Source organism: Ahaetulla prasina, chromosome 1 (genome assembly GCF_028640845.1).
Source record: "Ahaetulla prasina isolate Xishuangbanna chromosome 1, ASM2864084v1, whole genome shotgun sequence".
Lineage (NCBI taxonomy): Eukaryota > Metazoa > Chordata > Lepidosauria > Squamata > Colubridae > Ahaetulla > Ahaetulla prasina.
In genome coordinates, this window is record NC_080539.1 from 146,663,581 (window position 1) to 146,686,652 (window position 23,072).

General features: G+C 39.8%; 1 protein-coding gene across 3 annotated transcripts in view; it reads left to right on the forward strand.

Moving 5' to 3' along the window:
• ERICH1 (glutamate rich 1) overlaps positions 1–23,072 on the forward strand; it is a 161,396-nt gene that overhangs the window by 19,397 nt on the left and 118,927 nt on the right. For 2 of the 3 annotated variants that reach the window (XM_058177552.1, XM_058177563.1), the window contains exon 2: positions 2,451–2,609. The exons of the other annotated variant lie outside the window; for it this stretch is intronic. In XM_058177552.1, coding sequence (XP_058033535.1) covers positions 2,451–2,609 — 159 coding nt within the window. The remainder of the gene's footprint in view (positions 1–2,450; positions 2,610–23,072) is intronic. 3 annotated transcript variants of the gene reach the window in all.

Here is a 23,072-nt window from a genome sequence, read left to right on the forward strand (position 1 = left end):
TTAAAATGTGTTTATGGTTGTTGTTTTTTTAAACTTATTTTTAATTTTGAACCAATTTGAGTAATAATGGTGAAGGAAAAAACAATACATTTCATTTAATTCATTATTGAAAAGGAGAAGAAAAATACTACGGGACAATTAAAAAGGAAAGTAATTGTATTAATTTTTTTTTAAAATTAGCCTAAAGATTAACATTTTTTTAAAAAACATTATTTTTTACAGTATCAGAGTAATAATATATACTGCAAATCACTGCAGTATATTTTTTAAATCACCAGTTAAATCTAGACTAAATTATGAATACAGACCATTATCCAAGCTGTAATGTAATCGTACCATTCCAAAAATATGAGATCACCTTTTTTTAAAGTTCCAGGTTGAGTCAAATTCCACATGTTTAGAATATAATTAACAACATATGAATTACATTGAGCCTTAATTTGGTGGGAGATTGACAACTGGCTACATTTGGGGAAAGAAGGGTTGATATCTCCAACCAACTGTGGCTCTTAGCTCATGTTTGTATATGGCTTCCTCTGCTTCAGTGACATCCTTGCAAGGGCTGCTTAATTTAGAGCTAGGGGTGGAATTTCCGGGATCGCTGTTGTTAGGAGACTTCAACTTGTTTTCCCTTGGGGCTGGGGTTGGAGCTGCCCAGAAGTTCATGGTTGCTATAACAACCATAGTCCTATCCACAGAAGGCCACATGTTGATCAGGTTTTTGTCTCAGAGCAGACAAAATGTATTGTAATTGAAAATGGGAGATTTGCTTCTCCTCATGAACGGATCAATCATGGTTTTCTTTGGGGTGACACTGGATACTTTAGTTCACAGAACCAAGTCATAGAAAGATTGGCTGGCTCTTTAATTGATATATGTAGAAAAAAAAAATACAGAGCTCACCCTCGAGCACAAATTGACAACCCACATTAAAATACTTTTAATGAAACTATAAGTAAAGTTTGTTAGACTGCATTTCTTCCAAGAGCTTCAAGTGGCATATGTAGTTCTTCCAATTTTTCTTGTCCAAGAGACAGAGATAGATTGATTGGCCCCAGGTCCTCTAATGAACATAGCTCAGGTGAATTTGAACCTGGACCTTTTCTGCTCTTAGTCCAATACTTTTATGGTCTGTAAAGTAACCTTCCCCAGTTGTGGCCCTCCAGGTGTGCTGTAACTGGGATCTATAGATCTAGGAGTTTAGGGAAAGGTGTCTTGGGGCCTGTTCTATTCAACAGAGATCCTGTATTCCAGGATCCAGTACACAAAGACCCCTTTATATGTTAAGAAATTTGGCAGATCTGACATGACAGTAGTTCTACATTGACAAAATATAATGTGACAAAAAGCTAATATTCGTGAATAATGCGTTTAAATGGGTATGTATTTTATTAATCACAACAGCATGCACGTGCAGCTTAAAAAACTTGGATCAGAGATATATCTGATGTTTGGGGAGGAAACCCTCTGACAACCTGCTAAAATTATTCAAAAGGATAGTGGCAAGACTTTTCCTTCTGTTCATTTTTTCCCCTAGCCACACCCTTAATTTAAAAAAAACGTAAAACAATTGAAAATTAGAAAGACTTATTTTATGACCTCATCCTCTTCCCCAAGGTAGTCATATTTTTGTTTGGTTGAGAAATCGTTTCAGTGCATACTTTATAATAGTTGTAATAGGTCCACTGTCACCCTCATCCTCCAAGGTCTGTAGTCCACAGTTTGGGAACCAGAGAGCTAGCACGATTTTAAGGCACCAGACTGAAAACCAGGAGACTGTGCGTTGTAGTTCCATTTTAAACGTGAAAGCCTGCTGGGTGACCTTGGACCAATCAATCTCTCTCAGCCGACCCACTTCACATGGCTTTTGTCATGGGGGAAATAGAGGGTGGAAGGAGGATTAGGTATGTTTGTCACCTTGAGTTACTTATAAAACAAGGGTGGAATTAAACAAACAAACAAACAAACAAATAAAACCACTGCTGTCCTAATTCCTATGTCTTGCTACTATGTTATATTTTCCACTTGTGAGCTCTCCTGCATAAGAATCAGAGGTGGGCTTCATCAGGTTCTGACCAGTTCTGGAGAACCAGTAGCAGAAATTTTGAGTAGTTCGGAGAACTGCGGTAGTAAAAATTCTGACTGGCCCCACCCCCATCTATTCTCTGCCTCTGAAGTCCCAGCTGATGGGGATTTTGCAGTAACCTTCCTCTGGATTGGGGAGGGAATGGAGATTTTACAGTATCCTTCCCCTTTCACGGCCACCAAGCCATGCCATGCCCACTAAGCCACACTCACAGAACCGGTAGTAAAAATTTTTGAAACCCGCCACTGATAAGAATGTCTGCTCCTTGCTTAAAGAAGTATTTTGACATAGGAAGCTGGAGTGCCTTAAGCTTTTCTTGCTTTATCAAGACTTTAACTTCTTTATTCTATTATTACCTTTTTAGTGTTCCAGAAGAAAGTCCTGGAAAAACTCTTCCCTGCTCCTGTACTTCCCGATGTAGTTTCTTCAAGCATAGAAAGCACTGCTGTTTTGAAAGGTGCAGTTGCAATTCAGGAAGAGCCAAAAAATGTGGCAGCTTTGGAAAAAGATTCTAGGGTCCAAGGTAATGTTTGCATGTGTGCATTGGTGTGTGGGTGTACATGTTCATTAAACAAGAATTACCTGTAATACCCAACCAGTTCCTTTGCTATGATATCCAAACCCAGTCCATCAAGGTCAGCAAGTTTAATTTGATGCAACGGTATTTGGATCTATGAAAAGTATAGGTCACTCCAATCTGTTTTCACTCTGGGGATGCTGGCAGCCTCAGATGTTCTGCCAGCCAAACCATGGTACATCTGCCCAATCTCCCACAACTTTGGCACTGTTTTACACACACATCCAGTAGTCTGGCTCTCAGGACACATATCAAGCACTAAAACTAAGAGGAAGAGACAGGAAGACATACCAGTATTTGCTGATAAGAGAGAACTGGGATTAAATATCCCTGGCAATAAGTAGCTAAGGAGGGAGTGGGACATATCTATGGTAGCCTTATCTTGCATCTCACAGCTGGGCCAGCATTTTCCTCTAAACTTTCTCCAGATTGAACTGCAGACTGATCACTTGGCACAGTCTGTGCTGGCAGAAACAGGAAAGCCACTTTAACAGTGGAGGAGATAGAGGCACCATCCTGGTGGGCCAGAGTCATACTAAGAACATCATGCATTCATGTCCTTAACAAATAATTAGTGGGCCATCTATGCCTCAGCAAGTAGGGTGTCTGAATAAGCCCTTTATCTTTATAAACTAAAAAGGATTTTGGATGAACTCAAAATGATATATTTGGGGTTTAATTGCTTCTTTGCTGCAAAGCTACACAAAAGACCATTTTTACTAAAGCTCTTGGCTTCAAGTGCATCAGTGTGAGGGCTGTGGTTGATTATTTTTGCCTTTTAGGTAAAATTGTATTGAGTATTAAATTGAGTATTAAATTGCAGTATTACAAGTAACAGTTCTAAAAAGCAATAGTACTTCACCAAGGGAACAACAGCTATCGACAACTAGCATTTTTTTAACATAAAATATTAGGAAGGCAAAAAATTAACTTCAGGAACTAAAAACATATCAGTATTCAGTTAGCAGGTGCAAAACAAAAGTCACTTTTGATAATTTGCCACAAAAAAGGCAACACACCTGTGAATGGTAAACTATCATCTTTGAAATACTGACAGGTGGACGCTTGGGAATTACTCTTTAGTATTCAGCCGAAAAGAAGAGTGGATGCAGATTGCTTAAACTTATTTCACATTCAAAACAGCCATGCATTGAATTATGATTTTTCCCGGTACATACTTCCTTAAAAAATGCCTACACTTATGAAAATAATGCATCCTTTGGCCCTGAAGTATCATCTGGTGTTTTCAAATTGGACACAATGTTTGATATTACAACCTGAGAGCCATGGTGGTGCAGTGGTTAGATTGCAGTATTGCAGGCTAATTTTGCTGACTTCCAGTTGCCAGCAGTTTGGCAGTTCAATTTTCACTGGCTCAAGGTTGACTCAGCTTTCCATCCTTCCAAAGTTGGTAAAATGAGGATCCAGATTGTTGGGGGAAATAGGCTGACTCTGTAAACCACTTAGAGAGGGCTTTAAAGCACTGAAGCAGTATATAGGTCTAAGTACTATTGCTATGATGCAATCAAGCATTCTAATTAAGTTGACTCAAATTTATATGAATGGTGTCCATATCCTATGTAAGTAGTCCTTGTTTATTGACTGTTTGCAGTTATCGTACCAGGTACCATTCACAGTTATGAAAAAGTAATTTTATGACAACATTTATAACCTTCACAAGTCTGTAAAGCAAAGGAAAGCTGAAGTATCAATATAAGCATAGTCATGGTTTTACATAGCAACCTCTTTGCTTAATGACCAATTTGTAATCCTAGTTGTGGTTGCTAAATGAAGACTACCTATATACTCCAGGAAGCATTTCCAAAACAGAAAATAGCAAAATTCTTGACATGGATCCAAAGAATAAACAATAGGAATGTTATTTTATGCTATATGGCCCTCCTAAGTAATAAAAATGCTTTTTTTAAAAAATACATTCATAGTTGGACTATTTTGCTTGCATGCATGCATGCATATATTTATTTATATATATTAAGGAGTTGCAGATAGGCGTTTCTCTGTGTGTTCCAAGATATGTTTTTGCCTTAGAAGATGAAGTGTTTCATTGCCCTGCTTGATTTATCAGTTTAATACAGCTTTCTTCAACTTCAAAATACATTCAGCTACGCTGTCTTTGGAATCTGAGGATTTCTAACTCCAGATAGAATTAATTTCATTGGGAAAGACTGATCAAAATTAAGTAAAATTAAGTCCATTGATTTAAAGAGGCTGCTGTATGTTTTATTCATTGGTTATTATTTTATCCCCAAGCCAATCGTCTTGATCAAGTTCTTTAATTCTTTTTAACCATAAAAGCTTGAGTTTTGCTTAATCCTGATGACTTTATGGACATATCTACGAATTTTTTTTGACAGTATCAAAGTAGTAGGATCTTCTTTACGTTATATAAAATGAAGTCTTTCCTTGATTCCTAAAGCTGCAAGGCCTATAGCAAACAGTTTATTGAAAAGGACCTAGCAGAATTTAAGTGGATTGGAGATAAAGAAATGAATAGCATATAGCCCATACAATTACATAATCATTACTTCAGGAATGGGTTTGAGAACACTGTTGGGAGCCAGTAATCATGCATATTCATCATAGAAAAGGAGCATATTTGCTATTAAATGTGAAATGTGCCCCCCATGAATAGATAGAAGAATCATAATATATTACTAGACAATAATTCAGAATTATAGAGAAAGAGTTATATGTTCTTTTTACATTCTTTATATTGATAATATTTCTCTAGAGTGGCAAATATATTGCTAGAATCAATGATCCAGGGTTGCAATAAACCCTTGTTTGTTTTTAATGTGGTATTTTAAATGTAATGTGAGTTCTTTCTAAATTCCTTTGCTGCACTTGTGTTGATTTACAAGAACAGATGTATTTCTTTGCCAGTTCTGGAATGCTAGCAGCTTAAAGCATACTTTGCACACGCTGCCTTAACAAAATGTTGCTTGTCTTGTATTAAAAATGTCTGTGATTTGGAGGACTGAGGACTGGAGATAGACTGGCAAGCAAAGCAAATATTGTCTATACATATTCATGAGAGACTCTTTGGCAGTGCAATATTGGAATAAACAACTTCTGCAGACTGATTAAACAATTCATTTTAGCAGTTAATTACTGTTGCAAGAAGGAGCAACAGACTGTAATTATTACTTTGCACAGTAGAATATGACATTTTAAATGCCTTTCCATCAAGAATTTGTCTTCTGTTGGGTGATTATGTTAACATGACATAACTATCAATATGGCTGCTGATTATTCATAATCTTCTAAAGCGATAATTTTATGGTTTAGATCAATGAACTGCTGCTTTTAACTCTCAGTTTCTTTTGCATAAATCTTTCCAAGCATTGTCAGATGATAATCTAGGCAAAATTCCTTGGATCAGTAAGGGATTACTTGATTCTCATTTTTATATTCACAGTAATTTCTGATGTAAATGTGCAGAGTTTATAGCCCAAGCCTTTTCTTTTATCAAACTAGGCATTTCTGGTGTGTCACTCCTTAAAAGTAACATTTTGGTTATTTTATTTATTTATTTATTTATCAAATTTATTTGCTTCCCATCTCACAGTTCAGGAGACTCTAACTGCAGCTCTAATAAGGACCAATCTATAGCATCAACATATGAAGACAAGAAAACTAGTTGCTGGCAACAAATGGCAAATTGGAAGATGTGTGAGGGGTTCTTGGTGCACTCTGAGCTCGGTTATTTTCTTGCAGGCATTTCATTACCAAACTAGGTAACATGCTAGTAGGGAGTGGGGTTTGCTCTCGGTTTATATTCTTTTTTTTATTTATTTATTTACATTTATATCCCGCCCTTCTCCGAAGACTCAGGGCGGCTTACAGTGTAGTCTAGTGGCTTGCCCTGTGAGTGTTGGTGAAAGTGGTCTTGGAGATTCCTCAGTTGGGCTGTTTACTCATAGCTTCTTTTGCAACTCCTTGATTGCGGTATTGTTTACTTCATGATTGCTAGTCTGATATTAATCTTGATATTTATCTTTGCTCATCTAAGTTTTGATTGCTGGTAGTGAGGTGTTTTGGTCGTTTTGTTCTCTTTTCGGCTTGTGGATTCCCTCTTTTACACAGTATGTACATATTGTTTATATCTATTTGTCTATTGATGGCCAATTTGTGTCTCATAAAGGAGGATGTGTCTCATAGTTCACAGATACCACAAGTTGATATTATTCACCAAGAATATGGTTGCCACATCATCTCTTTAATGGATCATGGTCAGTAACCCCATAGTTTGGACTTCTGTTATACAAGACATTATAGCAAGCAGTGGTGACCCCCCCCCAAAAAAAGCTAATGAAAAAGTATAAAATAGAAAGATAGAAAAACATAGTATCTATATGGTCAATCAAAAGTGGATAAAAATCATAGCCCTGATACAAATCCTCTTAGCGACAAGTAGTATATTATAAGAACAGATAGCACACCTGTTTTTAGTCAAAAGGCCTAGAAGCTTGGTGTTCTGGTACCTAGTCTACTGCTCTCCTATGAATAGAGGCACATGTCCTGTCTGTCAAATATCTGCAGATATTTGGAGAATTAATTCCAAATTACTTTCCACTTAGAACTACTAAATAACCCCCTCCCCATTTTAAGTATCTCCCAAGTAGCCGTAACGAAGGATCTTATTATACAACTGAAACCTGGAAAACCTCTTGGAGATTATGTCATTCACAACACAACGTGTTTTCTCTCTTGAGTCGAATGCGGCCACAGTCAACCTATTCTGCAAGGATAATGGAAATAGATTTGACCTTGCTAATTACAGACCTATTAGCTTGCTTAATAAGCAAACTATATGCAAATTACATTTATTTAAAAATATTGGGTTGGATCCAAAGTGAAATTGTCCTTGCTGAGGAGCAAGCAGGATGTAGAAGGAACCACTTATCCTTAGGTCATGGGTTTCATCCTGCGGTATTTAGCTGAAAAATATACCTTACTATATCTAAAGGAACTCTTTTGGTAGCTACTGTATTTTGAATTTAAAATCGGCTCTTGATAGAATAGAATAGAATAGAATAGAATAGAATAGAATAGAATAGAATAGAATAGAATTTTTTATTGGCCAAGTGTGACTGGACACACAAGGAATTTGTCTTGGTGCATATGCTCTCAGTGTACATAAAAGAAAAGATACGTTCATCAAGAATCCTAAGGTACAACACTTAATGATAGTCATAGGGTACAAATTTAACACTTAATGATACAACACTTAATGATAGTCATAGGCTACAAATAAGCAATCAGGAAACAATATCAGTCAATATCAATATCAATATTTGATTCCAAAGGAGAGGCTATGGGGGAAAATTCAGGGATCCTCAATAGTTAAAATGTGGCTTCTTTTTATTCATATTTTTTATTCTAATGTCTTATTGAGAGTTCGATGTTTCTCCCCGAGGTATCTTTCTGGAGCTGTTATCACACAAAGAGCAGTTAAGCAAGGGTGGCTTCTAGCCCCTTACTTATATCACTTCAATAAATCAAGCTGTCAATCTGATTAATAGTCATTTTGTCTGTCCCCCAGATGGGAATGAGAAGACATTGACTTTCTTTTGCCTAAAAGAGCTATTACAGTTGTAAGTAAAGGACTATTTATATTACATAGAAACCTGGGAGTCAGAGATTTGCTTGACTGGAGACAGATTTCTTTTTTTATTTGTATCCTGTCAATAGAATAGAATAGAATAGAATTTTTTATTGGCCAAGTGTGATTGGACACACAAGGAATTTGTCTTAGTGCATATGCTCTCAGTGTACATAAAGGAAAAGATACCTTCATCAAGGTACAACACTTACAACACTTAATGATAGTCATAGGGTACAAATAAGCAACCAGGAAACAATCAATATCAATATCAATCGTAAGGATACAAGCAACAAAGTTATAGTCATACAGTCATAGGTAGGAGGAGATGGGTGATAGGAACAATGAGAAGATTAGGGCTCCAGTGACGTCACCGCTCCTGCTGGGTGCTCTAACAGGGCACTCTGCGTTAGAAGATTGTAAAAGTCAGTGAAACAGTATAAATCACTGTTCACTGACCTTAGCATACCCTTTGGGCAAAAGAGGGTTATGCAGAGCTGTGGAAAAGTGGTAGATATAGACGGGGTTTGCTCTTAAGAGCGAATTTTCCTGGATTTATGATCCCACCGAATTCCACTACCTCCAACTTCAAACGCGCTCCTGTTTTTTTTCAGGAAAAAGGAGTAGGAGAGTTGCTTCTGCTCAAAAGGACTTATTAAATTGATTGATTTTCTAAGCAGACGGGAATTTCACAAGCGTTCGATCTTTGATGTAGAATCAACACGGCAAGTACCGACTCCCTTTTTGAAACCTGAAACCTTTCTTTGTCTCTGATTAATTGACTTTTAAAATGGCGTCTGAAAGTGAAAGTAAAATTTTTTAGTACAACAAAGTAGCGTTATTTGTGGATTGTTACAAACGGAGTTCTCTTATACTGAATGGAGTAAAGGGAAGTTGTTAAGTTTAAATTCCTGATCTTTTTGAAGACAGAATGGCAGCTAAACCTTTAAAGCCTTCTGGAAGAAGGGGATCTGAACCAAGTCTTGAGGATATATTGAAAGAACAATTAAAACTTTCTGAAGATAGGCAAAAAGAGATGATGGAGAATTTTAATGCAAAAATAAGAGAAGATATTCTCATGGCAGTTCAAGGACTGAGTAAAAAAATTGAGGGATTGGAAGAGGAAATGCAACAGATCTCTCAGTCAAATAAGCATTTAGAAGATAAAATGCAAGGTGTTCAGAAAAAAGTGGATCAAAATGAAGATCAGGTTGTGATATTACAATATAAACTTATGGAAGGAGCTCTTAGAATTCGTGGTATGCAAGAACAGCGAGGAGAAGACTTAAGAAAAATTATATCAGAAGCATTGGCTGAATTTATTGAAGTGGAACCCCAAGAGGTAGCTTACCAAATTGATAAAATATATAGAGTTAATTCCTGGATCGCAAGACAGAGAAAGCTTCCTCGGGACATTGTGGTTTATTTTGTGAAAAGGACTATGAGAAATCAGATTTTGCAAGTTTCATATCAGACAACTTTAAAAATTGGAGAACAGGAGCTGAAGGTGTTGAAAGAGATTCCTTCCAAGATGTTAAGAGATAGGAAGGAATTTGTTTTTTTTACACAAGAACTTAAAAAACATCAGATTCAATTCAGATGGGAGGTGCCAGTTGGACTGACAGTATTTTATCAAGGAAGGAGATACAGAATTGACACTGTTTTAAAGGCAAAGGATTTTCTTTCTACAGTTTTGAAAGTTGAAACAGAAGTGATAGAAACACTTCAAGAGATACAAGAAGGCGTGGTGACCCAAGAGCCTTTATTGCTGCCAGTATTAGAGGAACCACAAGAGCAAAGGGTGACAAGAGGAGCTCTTAAGCGTAAAGAAGAGCAACAGTCTCAAAGTAAAAGTCAGGACCCCAGTATGGAATTTGGCTGAGATGGCTAAAATCTCAGCCTTCTTAAAAGACAATACGAGGAAAGATATTTAATTGAATGGAAAAATGGATTGATTATATACAAAACAGATATCAGATTAAGAAATATCAGATTGCCTTTGAATAATTAGAAAGTTATTTTATTTAATGGGAGGGGTTGGGAGATGAAAAGCTTTGGATGAGGTTAATTGGATTGGAAGGAAAATTTTATTCTATGTTTGGTTTATGTATAACAATACCTTGTGATTGACCGGGAAGCCGGGGGAAGGAGGGGAAGGGTTTTTGGGAGGAGGGGGAAAAAGGAAATGTCTTTGGTTTTTTTTAAAACTTTTTCAATAAAAAAAAATGAGAAGATTAAAATTACTGCAGACTTAGTAAATAGTTTGACAGTCTTGAGGAATTATTTGTTTAGCAGAGTGATGGTGTTCGGGAAGAAACTGTTCTTGTGTCTAGTTCTGGTGTGCAGGGCTCTGTAGCGTCGTTTTGAGGGTAAGAATTTAAACAGCTTATGTTCAGGATGCGAGGAGTCTGTAAATATTTGCACAGCCCTCTTTTTGACTTATGCAGTATACAGGTCCTTCATGGAAGGCAGGTTGGTAGCAGTTGTTTTTTCCGCATTTCTAATTTATCCTCTTTATTTGACAAATAACTCGAGGTGGCTAATATATCCTATCCCATCATCTTCTTCTTCTTCCCCACAGCAACAACCCTGTGAGGTGGGGTGTCCTGAAAGAGAATGACTGGCAGGAGCTCAAACTTTCAAGGCTAAGCCGGGATTTGAACTTACTGTCTCCCACTTTCTAGTCCGGTGCCTTAATCACTTCACCAGACTGGCTAAACAGTATCACTGGCAAGTTGATGTCATGAGGAACATGGGAATTATATTCAGGAGTGTTTCTCAGCGGAGGGAGAGAGGGAAAGCATCACACTTAGATTTGCATCAGATGGGAGATAGGCCTCTCTTAGTGGCTTCTCTCTAATGTGACACAGTGAGGTGAGAAGAAGTTGGTGCTGGGCAGAGAAAATGGGCTTCTCATCATATGAGAAGCTGCCCTTTGTCCATACTGAGGTAGAACAAGGGGACAGTGGACAGGACAAGTGAGCTATGCTGGGAACCATGGATCAGGGGTTCCTTCTGCAGGGCTAACTTGCCTGCTTGGTTGTCGTGAGTCCTAATTACATCTCTATAAGGGTTGGAGCCGTCACCTTGCCCTGACCTCCAAAACGTTCAGAACTACTTATTATCTAAAACGAACAGACTGTCTATACAACATTCTCCAACAAAATAGGTACCCAACACAAGTTGATCAAAAAGTGCCTGGCAACTCAACTCACTATAATGCAATCCAAACAAGCTACAGAAAGGATAACCTGACCTTACGTTAAAAAAAAAACATATCTGAAATAATCAACACGCTATTTACTATAACCACACAGCATCACCATAGTACGCAAACTAACTAAAGACCTCCAACACATCATAAGTACAGGTAGTCTTTGACTTAATGACCCAAAGATGATTTTCAAAAGGCAACTGGACTATCTCACTTTTTTCCTTGAAAACGTTTTGCATCTCATTCAAGAAAGTTCTTCAGAACTGAAATGTTTTCAAGGAATAAAGTTAAAAAAAAAAAAAGTCCAGTCGTCTTTTGAAAAGCATCTTTGGGGCAACTATGACCTGGATGATTCAGAATCTCCATGGACACTCGACTTAACGACTTTGCTTTAACAACTGTCTACAGAGATTCTGAATCATCCAGATCAGGGTTGTCCCAAGATACTTTTTCAAAAGGTAAGTGGACTAGCTTTACTTTTTTCCTTGAAAACATTCTGAAGAAGCTTCTTAGAAGCAAAATGTTTTCAAGGAAAAAAAGAAAAGAAAGAAAGTCCAGTTGCCTTTTGAAAAAGCACCTATGGGATTTGCTTAACAACAGTTCAAAAATAATGGCAGCCTCAGAAAAGGTGCTTTATGGCCAGTAAAGCACTTCTGACCATTGCAAAAAAGTTGCACACGAATCTACAAAAAGTCCTTGACCTATGACCATAATGGAGCATGACCATTATGGTCACGACAGTTGTAAGTGAGGTGATCATGTGATCATTTTGCTTAATCCCCACTCCTGCTTTCCATGATGCAGTTGATAAAGAGCATGAGGATTGTAAAGGAGAACATGGGTGTTTCAGGGCTATGTGAGGCTTATTCCAGACTGAGGCCTGCCTGTCCTAGGCCTCATCCCACCTCGAGAAGCTCCATGGTCTGCCCTCCTGCCTCTCGGATTCCCACTGGTCTTGGACATGCTTTTGCCCCACTGAATCCCTGAAGAACTCCCCCCCACACACAATGGGTTCCTGCAAGCTCAGGCCTATTTTCCATCATGCAAGGACCCATATCTCATATCCCATCACTCATGCCAGGATTGTGGTTGTTGAGCAAAGCAATTATATGAGGTCTCAATCAGTGATCGTTTTGTTCAACAATTGAGATTCTGGTCTCACCTGTGGTCATAAGTTAAGGTCTTCCTGTACTGAGTCACCCACAATATGCATCAACATGAGGAACAGCCACTATGAGGGATTCTTAGGACTCACTGAGCTTGGTTGTTTTCTTGCAGAGACACACATATACATAAACAGTATATATATACTATGCAAGAGAGACAGCCTCCCTACCAGCAATCAGCACTCAAGGAGCATAGATTAACTCCAACATTAGCATTAGACCAACAATCAAGTAAACAATACCCCAATCAAGAAACTGCCAAACAAGTCAACAGTAAACAGCCCAACCAAAGAACCTCTAAGACCGCCCCACACACACAAACAGACAGATGGGGCAAGCCACTAGAATATAAACCGAGAACACCTCCCACTCCTTACTAGCACTGATGATGTTGTGTAGTTTGGGTAATGAAACATCTGCAAGAAAACAACCAAGCTCAGAGAGCACCAAGGACCCCTCATTTCAACCCTGAGAGCTACAAATATTTCTCTTTATTGGTAACAGCCGCTATGTAGGACAGAGGCAAAAGATGAGCAAAGCTCATCCCTGAACACCAAGTAGCAGTCAGAAGACACAATGAAAAGGCTTTTTTTCTGCAAGGTTTCACAGCAGGCAGCAGCAGTTGGCAGAGTCAAAGGCAAAAGCAGGGGTGCAGCAAATCATTGCAGTTAAGAACTTAGCTGAGCAAAGGAGGATTCCAGGTCAAGTGGTCCAAAGTCGAGCTGAAGATTTATGATGCCAAACCAAGGGAGGGATGAAATCTTAGTGAATGAGCCACGGTTGTAAATAACTGGATTCCAAGCAAAAGTCATGGTCTAATGAAGCCAGCTGCTTAAGTTGTTCCTAGCAATAGAAGCTTGTTTCACTTTCCTTGTCCAGGTTTTTCAGTTAATCTCAAAGCCATTTTTACAGAATTTAGTAGAAGATGAGAGGCTTTCTAAGGATCCTTGAAATCACTGTAATGCAGCAGGTGGTGGAGGCAGTGGAAAAGCCAATTCTTGAGCTAAATTTTTCATCTGCTGGAGCATCTGATACATATTAGCTGCTAAATTCCACACCTCGGTTTCCAAACTGTCTTGGTGCCTGCAGATGGTGTCCATCCAATTCGGTCTGCCATCACTCCAGCTTGTGGATCCAATGCCATGCTGTGGTTTTATTGTAATCTGTGAAATTTGGGGGGAGTCGATGAGATTAATGTCAGATGCAAGAAATCAGGAGCCAGCATAGTGTTCAAAAGTACTATGAGTTTATTTCATGCTGTCTATTCACAAGAATCTGTCAAGACAAATTGGTGCTAGGTAAGAGCAACAGAATTCATGTGGGCCTGGAGTGGACTTAGGTCACTTGTGGGACCATAGCAATTGCGAACTGATGACACTTTGACCTCTCTCCTGGGCTCAACCTGGTCACCTCCTACACTTGCTCTTAGATTTGTATATGTAAGATTAAGTGAGATTATAAAAGCCCAGTCTAGCATAATACCAATGAGGAAGAAAAATAATAGATCTCAAAAGAAACCAGCATGGCTGCATAAAGAACTATCTGACAAATTGAAAGACAAAAAGGACAAGTATAAAAAATGGAAAGAGGGGCAAATAACTAAAGCAGAATATCAGCAAATAGCCCGAGCCTGTAAAGATGAAGTGAGGAAAACTAAGGCTCACAATGAACAAAGGCTAGTGACAAAAGTAAAAAATAACAAAAAAAGCTTCTTCCAACATGTTAAAAACAAGAAAAAAGTCAGGAAACAATTGGCCCATTGCTGGGAGAAAGTGGCAAGAAGGTGACAAGCAACAGAGAGAAAGCAGATCTACTTAACTCATTTTTTGTATCTGTCTTTACACAATCCAACCCATCAAAAACAGCACCACAAAAAACAGATTATGAACACAAGTTAAAATAGGGAAAAAAATGGTAAGTGAACATCTGTCTACTCTAGACGAGTTCAAATCACCAGGACCAGATGGATTACACCCCAGGGTTCTGAAGGAACTGGCAGACGAAATCTCAGAACCACTGAGCTATATCTTTCAAAGATCCTGGAGCACAGGGGAACTACCAGAGGACTGGAAAAGGGCTGATGTAGTTCCCATCTTCAAAAAAGGAAAAAAAACAGATCCAGGAAACTACAGACCTATCAGCCTAACCTCAATACCAGGGAAGATTCTGGAAAAGATAATCAAGCAACGAATCACCGAACACCTAGAAGCAAACAAAGTAATAACCAAAAGCCAACATGGGTTTGTCAAAAACAGATAATGCCAGACTAATCTTATTGCATTCTTTGACAAAGTGACAAAATTAGTGGACCAGAGGAATGCTGTTGATATAATTTACTTGGACTTCAGTAAAGCATTTGATAAAGTAGACCATAACCTACTACTAGATAAAGTAGAAAAATGTGGGTTAAACAGAACCACCACCAGATGGATTCATAACTGGCTGACCAACTGCACTCAATGTGTAGTCCTCAACAGAACTACATCCACATGGAGGGAAGTATGCAGTGGAGTACCCCAAGGCTCTATTTTAGGTCAGTATTCTTCAACATCTTCATCAATGACTTGGACGAGGGGATAGATGGGGAACTCATCAAATTTGCAGATGACACCAAGCTGACAGGAATAGCCAACACTCCAGAAGATAGGCTCAAGATACAGAAAGATCTTAACAGACTTGAACATTGGGCACTAACTAACAAAATGAAATTCAACAGTGAAAAAAGTAAAGTTTAGGCCAAAAAACCAAAATGCACAGGTACCGGATATGTGGTACCTTGCTCAATAGTAGTACCTGTGAGAGGGATCTTGGAGTCCTAGGAGACAACCATTTAGATATGAGCCGGCAGTGTGCAGCAGCTGCCAAAAAAGCCAACACAGTTCTGGGCTGCATAAACAGAGGGATAAAATCAAGATCACATGAAGTGTTAATATCACTTTATAATGCCTTGGTAAGGCCACACTTGAAATATTGCATTCAGTTTTGGTTGCCACGATGTAAAAAAGATGTTGAGACTCTAGAAAGAGTGCAGAGAAGAGCAACAAAGATGATTAGGGGACTGGAGGCTAAAACATATGAAGAACGGTTGCAGGAACTGGGTATGTCTAGTTTAATGAAAAGAAAGACTAGGGGAAACATGATAGCAGTGTTCCAATATCTCAGGGGCTGCCACAAAGAAGACGGTGTCAAACTATTCTCTGAAGCACCTGAGGGTAGAACAAGAAGCAATGGGTGGAAACTAATCAAGGAGAGAAGCAACTTAGAACTAAGGAGATATTTCCTGACAGAACAATTAATCAGTGGAACAACTTGCCTGCAGAAGTTGTAAATGCTCCAACACTGGAAATTTTTAAGAAAATGTTGGATAACCATTTGTCTGAAATGGTGTAAGGTTTCCTGCCTGGGCAGGAGGTTGGGCTAGACCTCCAAGGTCCCTTCCAACTCTGTTGTTGTTGTTGTTGTTGTTGTTGTTGTTGTTGTTGTTGTTGTTATTATTATTATTATTATTATTATTATTATTATTATTATTATTATTATTTGTAATGAGCCATAGTTGATTAATTTCTTTCTCTTGTTTTTGGTGGGGGAGGGGGATATTAAGTTTCACTATTTGGCCAATTACCGAAGAGGTAAGGTTCAGCTAAAATAATAAGTAACATTGTCCTAAAACATCCATTGTAATCTTTTCCTTAAATATTCATAAGGTGGAATTTATATGTGGCCCATGAAAAAAAGTTTTCTTTTACCTCTTCTATGACACCCTTCATGGTGTTTCTCATTCTTCTCTTGAAACTTCCTTCCATCACCAAATAGTGACGAATGGCAGCTAGAAGGTAAAAGTAATCAGTGAGAATGTGGAATAGTATTAACATTTTTTTTTGAAAATTGAAATATAGATTTTAAAAGACTGTATCCAGAACAGCACATAATATGCTAAATGTATTTGCCATCTATTGTCTCTAATCTGAATGATTCTTTAGGATAACTGTTGAACAACTAGGGTAATTTATAATTCAAAGTAGCGTAAAAAGATTAGCAAATAAATAATGTTCCTGTCCCAAAGGAACTAGAAGAATCATTAGAATAATGAAAAATGTGATTGGTAAATTAAAATACAAAGAATAAAACCTCTGGCCTCTTAAGACTGGACTAAAAATAAGTGGGTTTTTTTAATGTATTTTATAAAGGAAGAATGATAGTCAACTGCAGCCACTTAATGATTCTTTCAAAACTCTGGGAATGCTGCAGGAAAAGGCCATCTTCTATCTGCCTAATACGTCAATCTCAAAAAGCAGTGCAGCTTCTGGGTTTGTCGTGCAGATTTCAACATCCTGCTGAAACGTATTCCCTTAGGTCAGCGGTTCTCAACCTGTGGGTCGCGACCCCATTGGGGGTCGAATGACGATTTGCCAGGGGTCGCCTAAGACCATCAGAAATATGGGAAGTATACTTGTGAGTTGAAAAATCGCGCTCCAATGGTTGACTCCACAAGCCAGCTGCAGGCTCTTCAAATCGCTAGCCGAATTCGGCTTCAGGTGCGATGAATTAAAAAAGAGAGAAATCTTTGCTCTGATGTCTCCCTCTCAAGCCAGCTGCAATCACTCCCAATCGCTAGCCTAATCTGGCTTCAGGCGATAAACTTAATAGGTGAGGAGTCTCCGCTTTAATGCCTCCGTCCTCAAGGCAATTGCAAGCAGTTCAAATCGCTAGCCAAAACGGCTTCAGGCGCGATAAATTCAAAATGAAAATAATTTTACGGTTGGGGTCGCCACATCGTGTGGAATTGTATTAAAGGGGTCGGAGCACTATAAAGTTTGAGAACCACTGCCTTAGGTAGTCGGGCTCTAAGTGCTTAAATAGGCAATTTCCATTTGCCTCCCTTAATACCCAAGAGAGATAAGTCCAAGCTTTCTGGACAGCACTAGGTTGCCCATCCCTATTCAGGAGTTTTCACTTTCCTTTTTTGTTTTAAGTAAATATTTAGTATTTGTTTTCCAATTTTTAGGATCCCGGGAGTCCTAAGATTTTCAATATCCTGTAAGTGACAGGGGAAATGTATGATTCTTTTCATGAAAGCAGATTGGTGAACCAAGTTCACCACAAGGGAGACATTCTTGTTTCCCCGTGTGATTTCCACCACTTAAGTCGTCTCTAGAAGCTACAACCTACACTTCCCATTGCAACAAAAGTGCATTTAAACCCTATAGAAGTCAGCTTGTTCGTTTGTTTAACTTATATGTCACCCATCTCACCTAGAGGCAACTGTTGGATAGCTTACAATCAATAAAAGCAAAATAAAATATTAGCATATTAAAACAATAAATATTAACCATAAAATTATTTTTAAAATGTAAATCCTGCTAAGAAGAGGATACAACAATGGATCTTTTGAACTGTCTATAACAATCTATATATTTGACCATAAATGTTCCCTGTGAAAAGTCAATCTATAGAACTTTTTTCTCTTTTGTTCCACAACAGACCCAAAGAATTCAAAAGAATTTCTAGAGTTTTGGATGCAGTGGGTGGGAAATGTTCTCATTTTATTCCCAAATGCCAAACTATAAAGGTAATCTCACAAGTTGTTTTCTCACAGTTTAGGCAGTACCTTGTTTGGGGACCTTGAGATCACAACTGTATTAATAAAATTTGCAAATATAATGAGAAGCTTTATATAAAAGAGAAACTCAACTATTGATACTCCCAGCTCTTTCCCCCCAAGTTTTATCAGAACAGAGGTGGTCTTAATATTCTACATCCATCCTTTATTTGACTTTAAGATAGGAATGGGCAACCAGAGTTTTCCAGACATCCACCACGCTGTCTGTCACCCGATTTGGATGCCAAAAATAAATACAGAAATCAAAAATGTAATTTAAACCTGGTAAGCTGCAAAGCAGAATGCCAGTCTCTGTCACCTTTATTTCCGTGAAAGCTTCAATAGCCTACAGGAGCAGAATACAGGGTGGGTGATGACATCACAATCCCTTATCTGGAGGTGAGATTCCTGCTGCCTGCCCGCCCGCCCTCCCATCAAGAAGGCAAGGGACCGATGGTATAGGAGAAAACATTCTGAGCAAATAAACTTGTTAGATCTCTGCTGTTGTTAAACTTAATTTTAAATGCTTAGGAAACAATCTGCAACCTGCTGTGTCATCATTTCAGATCTTGCCAGGATTCTCAGCATCTTCAATGAGGACAAAGTATGAATGTGATACCTTCGCTTGAAAAGCTGGGCATACACTTGGAGAGCACATAGCACTCATGTTAGACGCACCAAGGTGCCTCTGGGTTGAAAGGATTAGCTAATGTGGGCTCCTTTCATGTCCCTGCCAGGAGCTGGGGCACAGAATGGGAGTTTACCCCGCCTCATGGCAGCACTTGGGTCTTGAATGCAAGCTTGCTGCTTGTCAAGCCAGCATCCTAACTACATAAGCCACTGTGCTCCTTCACACTGTTGGATGATCCTATATAGCAGCGGTCACCAACTGCTGGTCCGTGAGAAAATTTTGGTGGTCCCCAGAAAAATTATTTGCATTTTTTATATTGCACTAAATCAGGGGTCCTCAAACTACAGCCCCTGGGACAGATACGTGCAATGAACACTTGTGTTGCTGCAGAGAGTCTCCCCCTTCAGGGTCTTTTTGTGCGCATTGGAGGGGGACAGAAATTCTGACTTGGTGTCTTGCGGTGGTCTCTCATGAAGCAAATGAGTCAAACACACGATTTTTCTCGGGATGAGAGCCCAGAACAGAACCTGAGCCTCTCCTTTTATTAGGATACTTACAGGAAAGCATTTCCATTAAAGACAATGACATCAGAAGGCATACACATCAAACAGAATTTATCAGAAGGCATACACATCAAACAGAATCTTGTGTATCAATCATGTAGCAAAACATAGCAATACATCCTGTGACATCCTGACCTTGCATACTAATCGATCTTCACATAACTGTGTGTAAAAGGAACTTCTTAGATCTTTGTGAGAAGGATCTTATCAGGGAAGGAAGAAGGATGTAAAAACTGTTGATGCATTTTCACACTATAGAGGTAAATATCCTGCTTCTTTGATGTGACTTTTACATCAAACAAGTTTCTGTCTATGTGATCCAATTAGCTGGGGATTCCCACGCTAATCTAGCATGTAGGCAATCTCTCAGATGGAATTCATATGGCTAACTAAGTTGCAACAGCGTCTGCTTCAAACTCCTGGTTTGGGGCTTTGGGCGAAGGCTGGAGGGAAGCGCCACTGGTGGCAAAGAGCTGGAGGGCCTTGTTCTAGTGGGACTGCATGGCCTGGAACTGGATGACCGTCTCAGCCCGCTGAGCCTCCAGGCACCTCTACGTGGCATTGCACTCTCGCAGCTCTTCCCTCTGCTTAGTCCTATGCTTGTAGTCCTCAGTGAGGTGCTTCTGCTGAGCCTTCTCCTTGGTCAGATCCAATTTGAACTGAGCCAGCTGTTTTGCCAGCTCTTTCTCATGGTAGCTGCTTAGCTCCAACAACTGCTTCCTGTTGGGGCCCCAAAGAGGCCGGGAGTGGCTGGGAGGAGAGGGGCAAGTAGAGGCTGGTGAGGCGCCCCTTGACATGAGTGACATTGAGTTGGCCACACCCACCTAGCCACGCCCACCCACCCAGTCATTATGCAGATCATATTAGTGGTCCGCGGGATTTAAAATTATGAATTTAGTGGTCCCTGAGGTCCAAAAGGTTGGTGACCTCTGCTATATAGCACAGTCAAAGGACAGCACAGGGACTCATAGGTGTGCACTTTTTTAAAAAAAAAGAGATCCTGAGAGATCTCATGTGTCTCAAACAAAGTCTATTGAATAAAAGGAGGAAAAAATGAAAGGGAAAAGATACAGGGAAGCCCTCAAATCTTCCAATAAGAACTGAGCACATAGAATGTCCTTGAAGTGCTAAATGAATGGAGGGAGAGAGAGAAAGGGGGTGAGCATGGCTGGCTGGAGAATTCTGGGAGTTGAAGTCCACAAGTCTTAAAGTGGACATGGTTTGACATCCCAACTTTAGAGGAAATCTCACATGACAGCCATCTATTCCTTTCCATTACCTTGGCAAGAATGTGCAATGCTTCTTTGTTTCTTCTACCAGACCAGGATTCTGATGCATTTTTTCCAGGTTGCCCAATTCTGTGCCTCTATTGGTTTTACTTGTTCTACCCCAGGGGTGACCAACTTGCGGCCCATGGGCCGGATGCCTCACACGCAGGCCACGCTCACCCGCTCCATGAAGAGAAAAAACTTTGCAAAACTTCAGGTGACTGTAACGTGACACAGCGAGTTTGACACCTGTGTTCTACCCAAAACTGAAGACTAGTGTTAATCCCTCTGATTGCCAATATTTGCATTATTTTTATCACGTTATTACATTCTATGCCTACATTTTATTCATGTCTATATATTGGACTTCTGTATAGTATTTTCCTGGCTTCAAGGCCATAATAAAGCTTTGCTTGTGATTATAGGACTCGGCAAAGCATTCAAAAGAAGAGCTTTGTTTGCCCTCCTACTCACTGCAGAGTATTTCTTCCAGATGCTTTGCCAGATTCGGTATGTAGCAAAATTCAATTGTGCACAGCGGATACTAAGTTTAAAAGGCATCATAGGGCCTCATGATCAATAAGCTGAAAATTCAGGCAGCAGGCTCTTATTTTAGTCTGGTCAAGCAAGAAATTATTTGCTAGGTGGAGCTGGGTCTGCTGATAAACTACTTTTGAATTCCTCCTCCTGCTGTTACCCTAGTAGACATGCAAATGGAGCCCCTAATCAAAGCTGGGCTGAGTTTCCAAATGCTCCAAAAGAAACCAAAAAAAAAAAAGAATCAAGGAGAAATCCTCATGTCAGAATTGCACTGGCTGGTTTATATGTTGCTACATTTTTTTTAAAAAAAAAAAGCCAATAGACATTCAGTACATACTACTATAATAGAGAATTTAATGAGCAATGTGCATTCCAGTCTTCTGCAATCTTTCTGAATCTTGGCAACTTTAAGAGGTATGGACTTTAATGCCCAGAATTCCCAGCCACCATGCTGGAAGTTGAAATCCACCTTTCAAAGTTACCAACGGTGAGAAGGCAGCTGTTGTGCCTCACCCGCCCCCCTATCCTCAGCCGGGTCCCTCCCATCTCCTGCTATCTGATCCAGAAACTGATAGTGAAGAAGAATCCTCCAGCCCCCAGCCCTGGCACCATGCCCGGACAGAATGAGCAAACAAACCTCCCTCCTACAGCGTGTGAGCAAGAAGCCAGCCACGAGCTAGAATTGCCAGCAGCTGAGCAGGAGGACAAAACATGGACAGATCCCCGCTTCCGGAGAATGGAGAGGCGACGTCAGCAAAAGGAAAGGAGGGGCAGACCTGGATAAGTGCTGAGTCATGGAGCCACACCCCATGGCCTATATAAAGGATCTGCTTTTTGGCATTCCTTGAGTCAGGCAAAGTCTCATCTGGTTGCTGAAGTCACACCCTGGATTCCTGCCTGCCCTGAGAACTCTGACAGGAATTTGGCAAAGCTGCAGAGGCTTCGTGGCCACGCTGGATACAGACTTCCCAGACCCGGCTGTCAGAGGAGGAGTGGGACACGACAACAGCCATGCTGAGGATGACAACGATGTCAGGATGCCAGAGTCCCCGGGGCGGCTGCTCCGGCATCTGACTTAGCCAGGCAATCCCCAATGAGCAGAAGCCGGAGAATTGAAGGAGGGAGGGAAGGAGGCATCTTGTTCCATGCATCTCACTTCTTCCCCACCCCACCTGCCACCCTCGCTGGCTGAGATCGGCAAGCCAGATTCGGGGAGTTGAACGTGCTGCCGCTGCCCAGAAACAGAAGAACATGAGAAATGGGCTCTCGCAGGCCTTCTGTCTCTCTTCTTCTCCCGAGTCCGGCTCACCGAATCTGGCCGGCCGAGGTTTAGGGATAAGACCCCCCCAATAATAAGGCCAAGGTTATATTTTTGGGTCAAAAGAAAATAAGACCCTGTCTTATTTTTGGGGAAACACAGTAGGACCATAATTGATTTTGGTTGTAAGTCATGATGGTTGTAAAGCAAGTTACCCCTGTGCTTGATCTCAAAACCAGTTTTTGTGGCAGTCTTAAATGAATGCCATGGTCATTAAGCGAACCCCTGCTATGGGGCTGTTTTTGCCAGGGGAAAAAACAAACTAAATCCCATTCAAGCAAAAACATCATAAAGCGTGGTCACATGACTATGGGATGCTTGTTGCAAACATTTGCTTATGTTGCCCAATTGCTGAGCATCCATAGTGAAGTCGTGATTGCACCCATTTTTCTTGACCTTTTTTTTTTCATGAGCCAGTTGCAAATCGAGGACCTCCTGTACGTACCATGGATGAGTACCTTCAAGGATCTGTCCTTCCTCATCA